Source organism: Perna viridis, chromosome 4 (assembly GCF_037379345.1).
Source record: "Perna viridis isolate PV_CMFRI_1.1 ecotype Kerala chromosome 4, ASM3737934v1, whole genome shotgun sequence".
In the NCBI taxonomy this organism is placed as follows: domain Eukaryota; kingdom Metazoa; phylum Mollusca; class Bivalvia; order Mytilida; family Mytilidae; genus Perna; species Perna viridis.
The window spans coordinates 38258119-38275713 of NC_142448.1; the positions used below are offsets into that span (position 1 = coordinate 38258119).

The 17595-nt window shown below is 31.4% G+C and overlaps 1 protein-coding gene across 1 annotated transcript in view; it reads right to left on the reverse strand.

Annotated features, from left to right (window-relative positions):
- LOC148619999 (paladin-like) overlaps nucleotides 1-17595 on the reverse strand; it is a 98606-nt gene that overhangs the window by 70231 nt on the left and 10780 nt on the right. The window contains exon 3 of the mRNA XM_088580502.1: nucleotides 9311-9417. Within this exon, the coding sequence (XP_088436628.1) occupies nucleotides 9311-9404 (94 nt within the window). The 5' untranslated portion in view covers nucleotides 9405-9417. The remainder of the gene's footprint in view (nucleotides 1-9310; nucleotides 9418-17595) is intronic.

Here is a 17595-nt window from a genome sequence, read left to right on the forward strand (position 1 = left end):
TGCCACGCCCTATATACACTGTGCCTGATTCTTAGGCAGAGATATACTTAAATATTAAGCCTACATGTAACTTGTCCATTGTAACATAAATTAGGAATACTAAACAGTAAATACTTGTTTCTTTCAAACCAATCAATTTTTAATCATGGTCTAAAAACAATTGAAAGATTGTGAAGTTTCTCATTATGTACAGTATTTGGAATCATTGAAAATGGGTAACATAGTAAGACTATTTAGCACACCAATTGTTCTTATATGTATGTAACTCTACAATTACCACATCTGAATTTCAAATTCCAAGATTGCAGAAATACTTTCGTCAACTGCTTGAAGAGTAAGGTATTGTTTCACTTTTTCCATACATAAGGAATAACAGCAGCTTTGAAGATGAGAAAGGAAATATAATAGTGAGTCCAACAGGGCAAGAAGGGATCTTCTGTCGAGACCTTCAAAACTGATACTGTGAAAGTACTATTGTTCGTGGGCACCAATTTTCGTGGTTTTCGTGGGTGAGCCAGACCACAAAATTCAGTTCCCAACAAAAAGGAGATTTCCATCGATGTGTATACTGGAAACCTCAAAACTGCGAATTCAATAATCCATGAATTTATGTATCTTCCCTGATCCACAAAAATTGGTATACACGAATTAAAGTACCTTCACAGTTTTATTATTTTTATTGACAACATCACAGTCAATGTTAGGCAACTTTGTCAATGGAAATTGGCGACATCTTTTTAGTATCACATCATTACCCTGAGATAAGAAATTGTCAGGTAGTAGGAATAATGCAAAATTGAATAAAGTTGCTGATAAATGTATTTCTTAACAAAACTTCTTTACAGCTAAAAAAAATCACATTCTTATTCTGTGGTGATATTCACAGCCAACTTCCTTTCAAAACAATGAAAAAATAAACAATTAAGATCTACTAAAACCAGTTTTGATGATGAATTTATATTATTATATTATTATTTTGATGGTGAATATACTTCAGTTACAAATCATCAAATAGGTTGTTTCTGTTCTCTGGACAATCAATGCGGAATCCAGAGATGCTAACAATACAACCTACCAGCTTTAAGTGGTAAAGTTACATTGATAATATTAACAATCGCAATAAACAGTTGCAAAAGGTTACATTCTACAGCTGGGAACAATGTGTGGACAGCATGAAAAATCGGCAACAAAAGAGTTTAGTAAGCATACTTATAATATGTACATGTATGACTAACTAAAAAATGTCTAAATCATTCCTATCAGAGAATTTTCTTACCATTAACTACCAAGTTTGATGAAAATATGTAAAGGGGAAATCATTTAAACCAGAATAAAGCAGTAAAGAACTGAATGTGTTATCCAATGCCAAACCTAAGTCCCCTCCCAAAAATGTGATCCTACTTGATCAATTTCTGTGCAAATCAATCTCATCCAAGCTTAAAAAGCTACAAAATTATCAAAGGCAGTTTGAAGGAAATACTTCAAAAATGGAGGTCCTACTCATACAACAAGCCTTATTGATTAAGTATCCCTACCAAAACAGTGGTTCCGAATGACTGATTCGGGTGAAAATCAGTATGTCTAGGCTTTTATAGCGACCAACTAAAGTTCGGAGGAAATCGGTCAAGAATAAAAAAAATAGAGGCACTATTCAAATAACAAGCATAAACCAATCCACTCCCTCCAAAAAAAAGCCCTGTAAACGATTTCAGTGAAAACCTAGAATGCAATGACATCTACGCTTTAAAAGCAACCAACCATTCAGAAAAGTTTGAGAAAAATTAGTTGAAAATTGGTTTCATTATCAAGGCAACAATATGCTTTGACACAAGGACAGACACATTAACAGTCGGTTGCATAAAAGATACAAAAATGTCTTCATGTGGAATCACCCAAGGTCAATGACAATTTCAGAAATATTACTTGTATAATCTCTTATTTGTTCATTGTGTAAGTTTCAATACTTATAGGTCTAAAATTTATAATATTGCTAATAACAACACCCACTGACTGTGAGATATAATTATTCCTCAAATAGTATAAATATGATGAGTGGGTGTTAGCAAGACAATATTGAATATAATTAATTGTAATATCACATATTATTTTTAGTTATTAAGTCAACAGTTTATAAGCAAGAAAGAATCATTCAAGTCATGTCAATAAACAGCTGTTCTGAAATAATGAAAGGAACAAGCTTTAAGCTTAATCCCATAGACAACATTTTAATAAAAAATGTGGTATTAAAATCCCTCAAAGTCACGGCTTTGAGTTACTGTACAACATGAAAATACAGACAGACAGACAGGCAATTATTTGCTTTTTGTACCTTAAATTTCCATTAAGAGACAGCCATATAAAGTCTGCCAAAGGACATTGTATGAATTGGTTTATATTTGGTCCCCTGTATAAATGCGAATTGAAAATTTGATATTGAATTTTTTTTTCTGTTATTAAAAGGTTAAATAAAAAAATTAACTGGATTGATCAAATAAATTAGCATATTTTTATACTTCAATTGACGCATGATGTTCCAAAGTTAGCTGATGTAAACAGTGATGCTTTGGTAGAAGAAAAAAGTTATACAGTATTCTTTGGCATAAGCATTAATTTTTTTCCCCTGATTTTGTAGTATTATTGCACATTTTGATCTGCAATAAAATTTAAAATTAATGAAAAATTTAAAGTCACATTAAATATTCAGACCATTCAACTAACTATGTACACAGCATTATAGTCATTTCTTCAAAGGTATATTTTTTGTATACTAAGGATCAAATATGGCCCAAACTGCACCATGTCCTTAAGATTAGAAAAGTTGAACGACAAACAAAGCACAGAAGTAATACAATATTCTTCATCAAGCACTGCCAAGCCTTCAAACAAATTTAATAAGCAAAAGAAATCTTGAGAGTATAGTTTTTACATCATTTCCCAAGAGTTTTGGTTTCAATAGCCTGTATTAGGAGCTTATTCAACCAAGTTGCAGAATAATTTCATGATAAAAACTGAATCCATTTCTGCAAGTAACTTCTTCAGATTTTTTGTGTTGATTTATATTCACAGAATTAGAGATTTATTGTATCAAAATCCTTGAAACTACAGGAACCAATTGCCTTAAAAGCATCTAAAGTTTAACATAACATGAAAGAGTTCTGAAGCATGAAATTGGATTTGAATGTCAGATTTCTTTTGAGAAGCATTATAAATGATACATTAGAATTCTTTTGCATGAACTACAAAAGAAAAAAACCCAACAAGACAAATCAATGAAAGTTTCAACTATTAACAAGCTGTATTTAAGAGCAAGAAAACTGTAAGTTCTTATACAGGCCATTATTTAAAATATGGTTTCTTTCTACAATTAAGTCTGAGAAATAATTTAAGGAGGTAGACCTAGGGTAAGGGACACAACCCTTAAAAATCATTGGCACATTTGCATTCAGCAATTTACATCAATCTCATGTAAGCATCAAAGAAACATGGATTGATTTCATTCTGATTCAAATGAAAGCTTAACAGGCTTTGGTGAATTGAATATGATTCAAACATATCATTGATTTCAATAGTTATGTCCCCTACCCTAGGTCTACCTCCTTAATTAGACATGGTGACTTGTGACAAAAGCTAAAGTTGCAGATACCTCTCATGCTAGCTAGGGCTGCATACCAAATTTTACACAATTTCCTTGAAGACATGGGTTCTAAATTAAGACTGCTGCTAACCCAGACAAAAGATAATGAAATGACTTTGCTTCCAAGAGAGATGTTGAACTTTGTTGGGAAAAGGTGCCAAGTTCAAGATAAAGATTTTTATGTATAGGTGAATAATTTTTTCAAATCAAAAAATTTGGTGACCAGACAACCTCATGAATTTCCCAAGTACACCAAAATGTTAAACAGTGGAAGCACTTACAATGTGTTGTGCCCTTGTAGCTGGTAGGAAAGTGTGTATGTGTTGCAGCATTTTTGAAAGAGCTTGTAACAAGGTTTGCTTTTAGAATTACTTACTAGATGTAGTAATAGAATGCAAATCATGGAATATCGATGATATGAATTCTTCTCTGAAAGCTATGGATTTGAAGTTGCAATTCAAATTTTTCTAATTGTAAGGTTGTGAAAATGATATGTCAAAACAAACGAAATGCGGTCACTGGTGTTTTTCATCCTCTTTATCATAGAAATTCTAGACATACTGTTTCTCTTTTTAAAAAAAATGCCAGTCAGGTTTATGGTTGCATTGTAAAGTATTGCAAACAATTTTGGTGAGTTCACTCATGCACTGACAGAACAAATCTACAAACTATATAAAAATAAATAATACACTTTCAATTGGAACTACAAAGATATTTCTGCATTCCTCTCTATGTAACATTAGAAAGGCCACGTGGTTCCAGTCAATGCATACTAATGGTGTGTGGGTTTCTTCATTGTTCATTGAAGACCAATTGGTAGCCTCCATCCAAATTGGTCTGAATGCACAATTAAAACTATGTAAATATTACCAAAAATGAATTTAAAGGCATCATATATACATGTGTACTAAGTTGCATTTAGAGCAATTGTAAAGTCTCTGAAAGCGGAGTCTTCCTGAAATAATACTTATGAAGATAATACACATGCCATGCATAATAAAAAGACAGTAAAATCAATGTATTACATCTCTCTTAAATGGGGATTACATATATAAGAGGTGCTAAAAATTTATTATACCTCTTGGTAGGTGCTAAAAATTTATTATACCTCTTGGTAGGAAGGGACTAAATAATAGGTGGTGAAAATCAAAGGGCATATGTACCCAGTTCAATGGCAGTCCATCAATTGATTTTTTCACATTCAAAAATAATAAAACTGTTTATGAAATGCCCTTGATAATCTGATTAAGAGACAGAGACTATAAAAAATGTGCTAATAACCATAGTACATTTGTACCTTGTGAGCTCTACATAAGCTTTAACCTTCAAACAGGAGGCATTGTTATGAAACAAGAAACTGTAAAATAGACACCCTAGATATCCTCTGGTTTTAAGGGACCTGAAAATTAAAGGTGCTAAAAATGAAGGAAATTTACATGCAAATTTTACATAAAATAATCATAATTTAGTGTTCACAATTCACTATTTCCTAAGGTAAATGCACCCCTTAAAACAAATTTATCAAGCTTTGAAAAAGAATGAGTGTCATTTATTTACCCTTTAAAATGGCCCAAAATTTATCATTTGTTTCTGAATTTAAATCGTGTGTCACTTAATGTAAAAAAAAGTTTTCATTTTATCATTATGTCATGTCCAAACATCTCTCCTATTTTGCCCATGACTGCTTAAAAATAAGTAACTTTACTGAAAGAGTAATCGAGGGAACCAAGGTAATAGCGGTAATCAAAAGAATGTAATCCAGGGACAAAGACCAGGCATGGAAAACAGACACACACAACAAAGAACATAAAGTAACTAAAATCATACACACAAAGTAACAAAAGTAAATGAGCAACTCGGACTCAACTAAAAACTGGGAGCATGGACCAGGTGCACCGGTAGGGTAAGCGTCCTCTGATTTTCAAAATGAAGAAAAATTACTAATCAAATGAAAGTGATGTCATCTGAAAAAAAGAAACATGAAGAAAATTTGCCAAATGAATTATATTTACTTTTTTTGCTCTCCAATTCTTTTTGTTTCTTTTTTTTGCATGGTTATACAATGAAAATTAAGAAATATGTAGCTAAAATATGCAAAATTAAGAATTTTACTAAATTTTTATAAGTATTTATTATGACAATTTGCCATGCAGAGTAGACAGTAATTATAAGTGCAATGTATTTCCAATTAATTATCTTTTTAAATGATTAGAAAGATTCTTTTGGGGGATAGCTTCAGCAATGATGAAGACTAAAATGGGTTATTATTTTTCATTGTCAAAAGATCTTTTTGGCCAAATGTAGGCTTACTGACAATTACTCTATGTGCTGGTAGCAACATGTAAATACATTTAAGCTTAATTATATAAGTTGCAAATCTCTTATAATTTGGATTACAATTAAAAAATAGTTTTTATAAGTTTATGTCACATCATGCATGTTGATTAATGTTCTTTTTTTTAAAAAATCATAATATTTCAATTCTCAGCTGAAAATGTATATCATCTCCTTTACAGTGCAAGTATCACTTCCTCCCAAAAGGAGATCCAGTTTTATTTTATGTATGTAGATAGCAGAAATTTATCTAGAATATCGTTCCCTGTGTAATAAATTTCAATAATTCATGTGTGAAATAAATTCAGCAATTTCACTCTCAAATTGTCTCCTGCCAAAATGTCACAACACATTTAATAATCCCCCAATCAAAAAATTTGAAATTCATGTCGAAAAAAGCAATAAACAGTAGAGAAACAAATACTATCTCTAAAGAAAGATAGCCAACACATATTCTCGCTTAGTTAAGTAGCTGTCTTTGTAAGAATCATGCAAAACCTGAAAAATGTGATACACCCTAAAAAAGGCTACATATATTTCTTTTTGTGAATAGGTTGTTTTATGGGTCTATACTATGAAATGTGTAATTATTCATTCAAATGTTCCTGCTCTTAGGAGATAATCAACATTGAAAATCCAATAGATTCTATTGTATTTGAGTGTCATTTACAGAGTTATCTCCCTTAATTTTGAAATCTACAGTGCTTTCTATATAATTTTTATCTCCTATGAACACAGGTTATATGAAAAACTGAATGTTAATTTCTGTTTACTATGGCAATTCAAACAAAATATCAAAAATAAAAATATGCAGACTTTTTACCCATGAATCACATTTTGCATGATTCTTAGCTGGAGTGCCACTTAATACCTAAATCTGATTAAGATTTCATTTGATGAAATGTATGCTCACTGTACTATGTTTCGTAATTCAATTATTTTATTGGTCTAACATGTAAACTTTTTTCCAAATTATTCAATTTATAAAATAATATAGAAAAGTGATCAAAAATATTACAGACACCAATGCCCCCAATGGACCCTTAAATTTCATGGTAGCTATCACAGTTATCCAATGAAATGCGAGGTTGTAAGCTTCATCGGTTAGATTGCCATGGTTAAGCATCATGGATGTCACATGATGTCAAAGTGAACTCAATACAGACTGTGGCAGAAACACATATATAATAAACAGGAAAAGCTATTGTTAGCATAAACAGTCTAAATATAATAAATCATGCCAAGAACTTGAAGATTATCCATGTTCCACACCCTAGTTATATCTGCGTGATCTCAGGATCATATAAGGTTATTTACTCATTCAAATTAATTATTTTTTATATCAGGCAAAACTGTGAATTACAGGGCACAGGTAAGAGAGTTGGTATATATAAATGCCAGTAAAACAAAGAGGAAAAAAATAAAACCTGGTACTTTCAGGTCTGTGAGCTATTACATGATATTGGACAAGTTTTGATAACCAAATTTATTTTCTATTCAAAGGTGAACACAAGAGTGTTTATTCAGAAAAGGAAGAATATACTTATTCTTATCATTTGATATAACTACATGTAATAAACAAACGCTTATTGATATATTGAGCTATGATACACTTGGCCCTCTTTTTATACTAGAGTTAATACATACTATTACTCTGAAATGAAAAGTTAAAACAAAAAAATGAAAGAATAAAGGGAACATCTTTTCACAATAAAAAACATTGTTCCAAAACTAAGGTATGTTGGGTTATCATACAAGTAGACAGATAGACAGACAGTACAAATATACCATAATGTGCTCATTATGTGACATATCCTTTACTCATTCCAATTAATTATTTTTTTTTTATAAATGCCCATGCTGAAGTGTCACGGTAACATTAAATACTGAATACCTTTATTGGTACAGAGCTTTTCTCTCCAAAAATTTAAAACTCTTAAATGTTGCTGATAATTTGTTGCTATGGTGATGTAGGATACAATAACCAGCATGAGAAAATGATACACCCACATTGCGATTTGAAAATATTGTTCATTTGTTATATAAGGTTTCATGAGGGCAGTTTATCAAGCACTTTTTGGGTCCAAAAAATTAGGAAATCAGGAATTTTTGAAAAGTAATGTAATACATACAAAATTCCATAAACTGGCCACCTTCCACCTCTCTAAGTAAAGAGCTTTCTAGAAATGTAGCAGTTTGAGAAGCAACACTTTGAAAGAAGTTGGAACACTTTGATTAAAATACTTAGTAAAGGATATGTCATATAATGCCAAAGTTTATCTAATATTAGTACATGTATTACATTAAAAGGTCTTACTTAATAGGCCATTTTCCTCACCTTCTTTTATTAAGCTCTACATAACAAATTAACTTTAACAAAGCGTTTCATACAACGTTATAAATCAAATTATGTCTACAATATTAAGGAAAACTTTTAAAATCTGTCAAAATCAGGAGTTATCAGGAGTTTCTCTGTAAAATTCAGGAAAAAAAATCAGGAACAGCCCAAAATCAGGAATAATATAGAATGTCAGAAGTCGCTTGACAGACTGTGAGGGAAATAAAATCTTAAAAATACAGTAAAACCTGTCTAAACTAAACTCTTTTAGACTGTAGAGTTTGTTTGGTTTACACAGGTGTTTGATTGATCAAGGGTCAAAATACATTCATAGGGTTTTCAATATGAGGAGGCACCAGGTGAATTTCACCATTTCACTTCAATAAAATCATCTGTTAAAATTTGAATTGTGTATTAGAACTTTCATAGACAAAAATCTGAATTCATCTATTCAAGTCTTAATTTCTCCTGTTGAAATAAAAGTTATTGAAACCCTTGATCATTTAAACTGACATAAAGAGGCTTAAAAAGTGTCAGGCTTAGACAGGTTTTTTCCTTTATTCAGTGTTTGATAAAGATAAGTTTCAATTCATATCATAAAATTTCAGTTTTTTTATTGGATTTTATACACACATCTTGTAGTCATGAACATAACACAAGTTGCTGAGAAATTGGAAGTACTCTGAAAATATTTTTTAAAAAGTTTCCAAAAGAAGAGTTAGTTCGATGTTTTCTGTTAACTCAAACATTATTGTGTACCCATAAGTGCAATAGTAAATTTATCATTTTATTCAAAAATGAAGTTCCGAAGTTTGGAAACTTGTGAAAAACTCCACTTTCTCTAATGTATGTTCAAAATTCAACATTACAAGTAACAATTAAACGTGAATTTTAGTCAGTCACATTTTTCGCCATAATAAAAATAATTGCAAAAATTTCTTAAATAACAGTCATTGATGTACATACACTAGTACAGACAACAGAGAATGGAAAACAAGACTTACCATTTTGAACAGACCGAGTATGTCGTCTGATTGAGACGGGACTCTCAGGTTCGGGCGAAGATGGTGGAGTCAGAGTACTAGCTCCTGATCCCATGGTTGCCTTGCATCTGAAAAAATTCATTGTTTTAATTGTAAAATGACTCATAATGTTATTGAAAATGCTATATCCTGATAAACTAATGTAAATCACACATCCACCTTACTAGACATTTACACTGTGAAAGGTCACAATTGTTCTTCTAAAGGTGCTAACGAAACTCTAAACATTATACAAGTGAATAACAAACATTTAACGGAGTTATGTAATGTTGTTGCACTTTGCAATAAATAGTGGTAAAAATAATAAGGCCTATCCTAAGTATAGACCATTCTGGTCGCGTACATATTTTATCAGTGGATTGATCATGTTCTTATTCTTGATAAATACTGGTACATAAAAAAAAGGCTTATACTTCTTGCTAAGTGTAGCATATATACTATGTCAAAGGTATTTTTGATAATAACAAAAGCTATGCTAAGTGTGGCACTTCCTGGTCGCTTACAAAAATTGTGATCGGTCATCGGTCAGTCATCAATCCGTCAAACCGATCCATTAAACCAATGATTGCATCACGTGACCACAGAGCGGTTACTGTATTTTACTGTTTTCATTGTTTTCTTTGTCAATTTTACACATATTTACATAATGTAATAGATTTAAACATCAATTTATACTTTTATTTTAAATTTCTTTTATTTCAAACAGATCTTACTTCATTTTACATAATGAAACTGCGATCAAATCGGTCACTGGTCATCAATCCATCAGCGATCAATTAGTCAACGGTCACCGATCTGTCAAGGACTGTAAGTCCAAATATGCCTTAGACCTTTGACCTTTGACGTCCCTAAGTATAGGATAACAAATTAATGACTACAATTAAGTACATTATACACTCATCCAATAGTTTTTTTTTTAAGTTAAACGGTCTATTAACTCTAAAATAAACTAAGAATACTGTGACTGATTGATTGATTGATTGATTGATTGATTGTTGGGGTTTAACGTCCCAGCAGCAATATTTCAGCTATATTCAGACGATAAACATGAAATGGATGACAAAATGAACATGAAATGATGAAATAAAAAAAAAGATGGGGCACAAGGATAATAGGGTCGACAAATTTTGATTGCCACAAGATAAAAGGGAGGGATGGGCAGGGTCGGGCAATTTAGCCTCCTGGGGCGGTGCGCAAAGGTTCCTACTCCTATCGAATACCACAGCAGGTTTCTTTAACGTGTGAGGATTGTGGCATCTTTCCCAACACGTGCACCACTACGGTTTGCGGTCAGGTTTTCTGTAAAATACTGTGAGCAAGCCTACAAATAGAGTGCAACTGCTTAAAGATAAATAAATGTAAATGAGATTGTCTCCCTTTGGAGGCTTTCATCTTCACGACACACTTGATGCCCAACCTTACGACAAAATTTCATCAATATTCCTTTGAGTGTTGAGGAGAAGTTGAGTTTATGAGTTTTACTTGCAAAATACTTAAGTTGGATTATCTCCTTTACAGTTCCTGAACTAATTCGCACAACAATTTGATGGATCAATGACTGTTGACTGGTTGATTGCTGACGGATCGATAACCAATGATGGGTACCTAATCTGATTGCAGTTTTGTTAAGTAAAATAATCGATGATCTGTTAAAAATAAAACAAATGTAAAATAAAAGTATTAACTGATGTTTAAAATCCATTGCTTTATGTTAACATGTGTAAATTGACAAATAAATCAACGGAATCCGTAAAATATACTGACCACTCTCTGGTCACATGTTGTAAGACGGACTGATGACTAATTGGAAACTAATCGGTGATCGATGACTGATCATGATTTTTGTTGCACAGACCCGTTCAGGTACTGTAAGTGACCTCTAAAAATAACTATGTATGTACTCTTTAATGCAGAGCTGCACATAATGCCAAACCTTCCAATAAAATATCATTAAAATATATATAGTGGTTAAGGAGGAGTAATTAAACTCTGAAATGAACGAAGAATACTACTAGTGGGCTTACAAAGAGAAAACTACTGCTTAAAGATAAGTTACATATAAATTGTAAAGTTCTTAACTTAGATTGTTTAAAACCTTAAAAGAAATAACAGATCTTCAAAACAGTCATGCCTGAGCAAGAACCTTTAATTTTATACAACTTTAGTAACAAAATAATTTTTAACCACTGTGACATTTTGATCTGAAGATAAATAAATACACAGCTGCAATGAGATCTTATCAAGTTCCAGTCCACATAAATTCAGACACTGCCAATGGTAAAGTAATTTATGGCGTAGAAAAACGCCAAACAAACAATTCTTTTTAAGTCTAAATATGCTATACTTTCACATAACAACCTTTTCTGTATTCACATTTCCACTTTTAAGAAAATCGTACATTTATCTCCCGCTAAAATCAACAAAATGAAGCCAAATCAAGAAGGATAACTCTTGCAAAGTGCAAATTTCATGTACAATTTTTATATCAAAAGCGCAACAACAAAATGAAAAACTAAGACTGGTTACGTGATCAGTTACTGTTTCTGAGCAAGAAATAAAACTGAATTTGGTGGCTTTTTGACATGCATAAATCACCTTCTGTCTGATTTTTATAAAGACTGCTACTTAATACATGTACAAAAATTAGCAAGTTATCCAGAAAACAGAATATTAGGAGTTTCGCATTTCAAAAGTAAACAATAATACATGTATGATAAATTATTGTATTAGAATTTGACATTTAGACAAATTAACAAAAACATCAATTAAATGACAGAGAATCTCACTCGGTTTTATACTACTGTGTTAACCCTACTTTAAATGGTTAAATAAACCATGACATTGCGATCTAAAAAAATGGTAGTGAAACTCAGGTGGGCCAAAGGAATAAGTAGATAACCAGTGGTTTCAGAGGAAAAACACCCATACGAGCTAACAGACAGACTGACATATACTATCACCATGTCCATTAATGGTTTCATTGCAGAGTCAAATTACATATAGCAGAATAGCTTCAATTTTTAGGGGGGTTGGGGGGGCACAAATCTCTGAGTACAACTCCTTACATAACACAAATTATTTCTATTCTACATAGGTCAAAACAACTATTTTTGCTTCTGATTTACCCAGATGAGATTACATAGGATAATATATCATTTGATATTTATAGGACATCATATTAGAATGTTGTCCACCTGTCTGTCTGTCTCCTTCGGTAATACACAAGTGAAAATTGAGGGATTTCATGGAAATTTTGGTCAAATGTGTATTAAATGGAAGGAATTTTCAATTCAGTTTTCATTATTATCATTACTTTTACTATTTCCTCTTTCAGAGTTATCAGAATTTTGAATACTAATATTTTAGAACAATATCAAAAGGCAGATCTAAAAGGCCCCTTCTACCAGAAAAGATTGATGTATTGTACAGATAGAACTAGAAATCATGTGATCACTCTCCCAATCTTTGGAAATCAGTGTGCCTTTCCTTTTTTTGTAATTTGTTTATCCTTCACTAAGGAATGTGTGGTATGAGTTAGTTTCAACCACAGCTATTTATCAGCAAAGGCCTGTAACAATACACCTACATCACAATACAATACATATTGTGATATAAGGGAGTCAATATGATACATTTGGATACAAAACACAAAAAAATGTTGTCCTATATATTATCCTCAATTTGGAATAATAAATATATTATACAGATTTGAAAATGAATTTTGTTGAAGCCAGGTTCCAATATTAGGATCTATAACATTGACTTTAACAAAGACAATGGACTTTTCCTCATAAGACATGTCCTACTTTACTATTTGCATAACAGTTTCAAAACTATCGGTGCACCTGGTCCATGCTCCCAATTTTTAGTGGAGTCCAAGTTACTCATTTACTTTTGTTACTTTATATGTATTATTTTGGTTATTTTATGTTCTTTGTTGTGTATGTCTGTTTTCTATGTTTGGTCTTTGTCCCTGGATTGCATTCTTTTGATTTCTGCTAGAATCTTGGTTCCTTTGATTACTCTTTCATTAATTGTTTGAAAAAAGAAGTTATATTTTGACCTGTCTCATATTGTATTGAAGCCTCAGTAAAATTTATTGTATCGCGACCAAAAGTATCGTGATACATCAGTATTGTGATGAATTTTTAACAGTTACCTCATGACATGAAGGCCTTCTAATATTTACACCAAATAATTCGGTCAGGAATTACCAATCATTCTATTTCATATCAGAAAGCAATATTTGAAAGAAAGGTTATCAAATTTATGTAAACAGGAAGATTCAAGCCCATGTAAATTTCACAGCTGTCCCCCAAGTACTTTCTGAGAATAATACAATATTGGTTTTCTATCAAAATGTATGGCTTTAATTATTTACATAACTCTCTCCCACCACCATAATTAACAACAATGATCAAGCATTATTTGTATTATAGAAAGGACAGATAATGGAAAGTCATGAAAATAGCCATCAACAATTTTTATATCATCTTTCTTACTGATAATTTAGATGCCTTTTATGGATACCCAATTTACTGAATGTACTTTTATTGAGTTTGGGATGAATGTGAAGAGTTTAGTTCCATTATTCTTTTCATCGGTATAATTCAGGAACAAATCAGGTTTAGTTTTTTTCTTTATCTATATCACATGTCTTCTTCTATTCTTTTGAAAAGATTTGGTTTGTTTCTTTCATAAAATATGTTCTGTCAAAGAAGATTTCTGAAATAATAGCATCAAAATTAGCCATAAACACAAAAAAGGGCAATAACTCAAACATCAGTCGACAGATTTTCACAAAAATTGGCACACCCTTATCACTGAACACTTTTACCTCATCAGAATTTGGCTAAACATGATGGTTATGCAAAAAACTGCTGTCTGACTTCTATATGCTATTTTTAGTAATGGCAGCCATGTTTTTTCAACAGATCAAACATCAAAGTGTAACTTTTATGCTGAATACACTAAGAAACAATCATTGTAAGTTTCATCCAAATCCATTTAGTAGTTTCAGAGGTGAAGATGTTTGAAAAATTGTTAACAACGACATGACAATGATGACAATGGATGCCAACTGACAACTAAGAAAGTTCTTTAGCAATTAACACAGTGATTCACTGAAAAAAGTATCACTAACTTACTATGTTTTCTGCTATAAGTTTTGTTTAAAAAATTAGTAGTCAGTTTTGAAAATTTATTTCAAAACCCCATATATTTTGCACTCATATAAAAACAGCATCTAGTTTATCATTTTTTATCTCAATACCAAACTGCAGTACAATTTCTGTTTTTTTTTTTCTGACATAAATTACCCCTGCCTTGATTTTATAAATGGCTGTTCTTCATCCACTTGTATTCAGCAATAACCAATTGTAAAAAAGTATGATTAAGATATATGTATGTACCAGTATATAATGCATTCAATGTAAAGTCAACATGTATATAAAGACCACCTGTTTTATGCGATCATGATTTTGTTCTCCTTTTAATAGGTCTGAGTTTACATAAACCCACACTATCCCCATGCTAAAAGAAGGAAAAAAAACATGATTTTTTTCATTACAATCAACAGCTAATGTGTGTCACTCATATCGTTCCTAGCTAATTACCTATTCAAACAGTAATTACCTGACATTATAAAAGCTTCTCAGTGTCCACGGCACCACTCTTCATTAGTGGCTAATTAACTTTCAATAATTACTGATTAATCAATATTCTTAGCAAGAGACTAGTTCACTTTTCTTTTTTCTATGAGGAAAATCTAGGACAATACTATGATAAAATATCTCAAAGTCTAAATGAAACCAGTAAGAATGATTCAGATATCTTTCATACTGAAATCACCAATTTTGATACGTCATTTTATGAAAATTGTACAGAAATAAAATTTGAAGTTGCATCAAATGATAGTTCACAAACAGATAAAGAAGATATACAATTTATTAATGAAACCATGTTTAATGAATCAAGAATTGAAAATTTAAATGGAAATTCAAACCGTATTGTAAATAATCCTATCAATAAGAGTTTACTTTGTATTGCGTGTTTGAATTGCTGTGGTATCAAAACGAGGTTACAATATCCAGAGTTTACAAATTTTATACAGAATTATGAAATACTTTGTTTTGTTGAGACAAAAACTGACAATATAGATATCCTAATTTTTCCTGGTTACAAATTTCATATGACAAATAGGAAAAAAATTACAAACAGACGTCCAGGAGGTATAATTGTTGGGATTAAAGACACCTTGGATAATTTTGTTGAAATTGCCAATACCGAAGTCAATATATTCTATGGTTCAAATGTAGAGCATCCTTATTTAAAACCTGTCACTTGAAATTCTGTAAAATTCTTTTGAATTTGAAATCTTCCACTCCTAGCTATATGATATACGGTGAGGTGGGTAGATACCCACTAGAAATTGATATCAAGTTGAGGTGCATTGCATTTTGGGGACGACTTGTATCTGGTAAACAGACAAAAATCTCATGCATATTATTTAAAATATGTAAAAAATTTAAAGAACACCACTTATCCTTATGCTGGATGTTGTTTATGCAGAAAAATTTGAATGAATGTGGCTTTTCATACGTGTGGAATAACGAAAATTTCGAAAGTGTTAACTGGCTGAAAGGTGTTGTGACGCAAAGACTAATATACCAAATCGTACAATCTTGGCATTCAACTATATTTGACTCTCAAAAAGTTTTAAATTATAGAATCTTTAAGACAAGGTTTTGATACGAAGAATATTTTAATATTTTACAGAAAACTGATCCAATAAAATTTTGTAGGTTTAGAACTACAAACCAAAAATCACCAATAGAAAAAGGCAGATGGCAAAACACAGATAGAGAAAACCGACATTGTCATCTCTGCTCGCGTTAAAATTAGGAGACGAATACCACTATGCATTTGAATGTATAAATTTAACCGAAAAACGGAAAAGACTTTTACCTAGGTATTATCTGAAAGCTCATAACATCTTTAAATTTTCTGAACTAATGTCAAGTAAAAACAAAAAGTTATTGAACAAATGATAAATTTATTGAACATATGAACGATACTGTTTGATCTCCTGGTTTACTTTCTGTCTGTACCGTCACTTTGTCACAGTTTTGTACATATTGTAAATAATTGTTTTTGTTCATGAATGTGTATGTTATGTACTTGTTGATTTTCTCTGTACCAATGTAAATTGGCTGTTTGAGAATAAAGATATATATATATAGAAAATCAACATCATTTATTCAACAAAAAAATATGGGTAATTCCTTGTTAACTGAAAAGTAATAAAAATAGTGATCATAGATGTGGAGGAAATTCTCAAGAAACAATAAAATATATCACTGAAGGCCTAGTAAAAATAAAGAACACACTATTTAGGCTTTACTAAGGTAATTTACTGGTTTTAAGGTCTTTACATTGATCCAGGCCACTCAAACAAAGTTAATATATTATTCTAAAGCCTTCATGGGGATTTAGGCCATTCTAAGTTAACTCATTGGTTCTAATGACTTTATGTTGATTTAGGCCATTCTAAGTTAATTCATTGGTTCTAATGACTTTATGTTGTTTAGGCTACATTAAGTTAACTCACTGATTCTAATAAATAAATGCTGGAATATTAATCGAATGAAGATGATCCCATATACCTTGTACATGTATGATACATGATTTTCATATAGTGGATGCTAGGAACAAAATATTAATGCTTTGCGCTGCTTGATATGACCACAGAGGTCAAAAACCTGAACAGTTGGTGGCAAGTATGGATACACTTTTTAAGTCTGCTACTGCTCAAAATCAAAAAAAAATCAAGACCTACATTCCATTTGGTGGTCGGAAACCCTGCCGTAAAAGATAAACCAATTATTATTGAAGTTGTTGCACACAAAATAAGGGTCTGAGGATGCACGGTGATGATGATGTGGATAACAATAGCTTCATGCTATTATAATAGCCACAAATTTGTGCCTGATTTAAGTGGGAACATAACATATTCCCTAAAATTTATTTGGCACGTTAAAATTTCTTGAAATTTTATTCACTGTTCTACTTTAACATAAGAAGCAAAATACATAAAGTTCAGGAAACTTTAACCACATGTTTCATGGGAATAATTTCTATTAACATATCGTAGCTGCATCAACAAAACATTTGATCACTAAGAAGTTTTGAGTTTGATAACAGCATGTAAGAAAATAAAACTTTTCACTGATTTTTACTGAGTTATT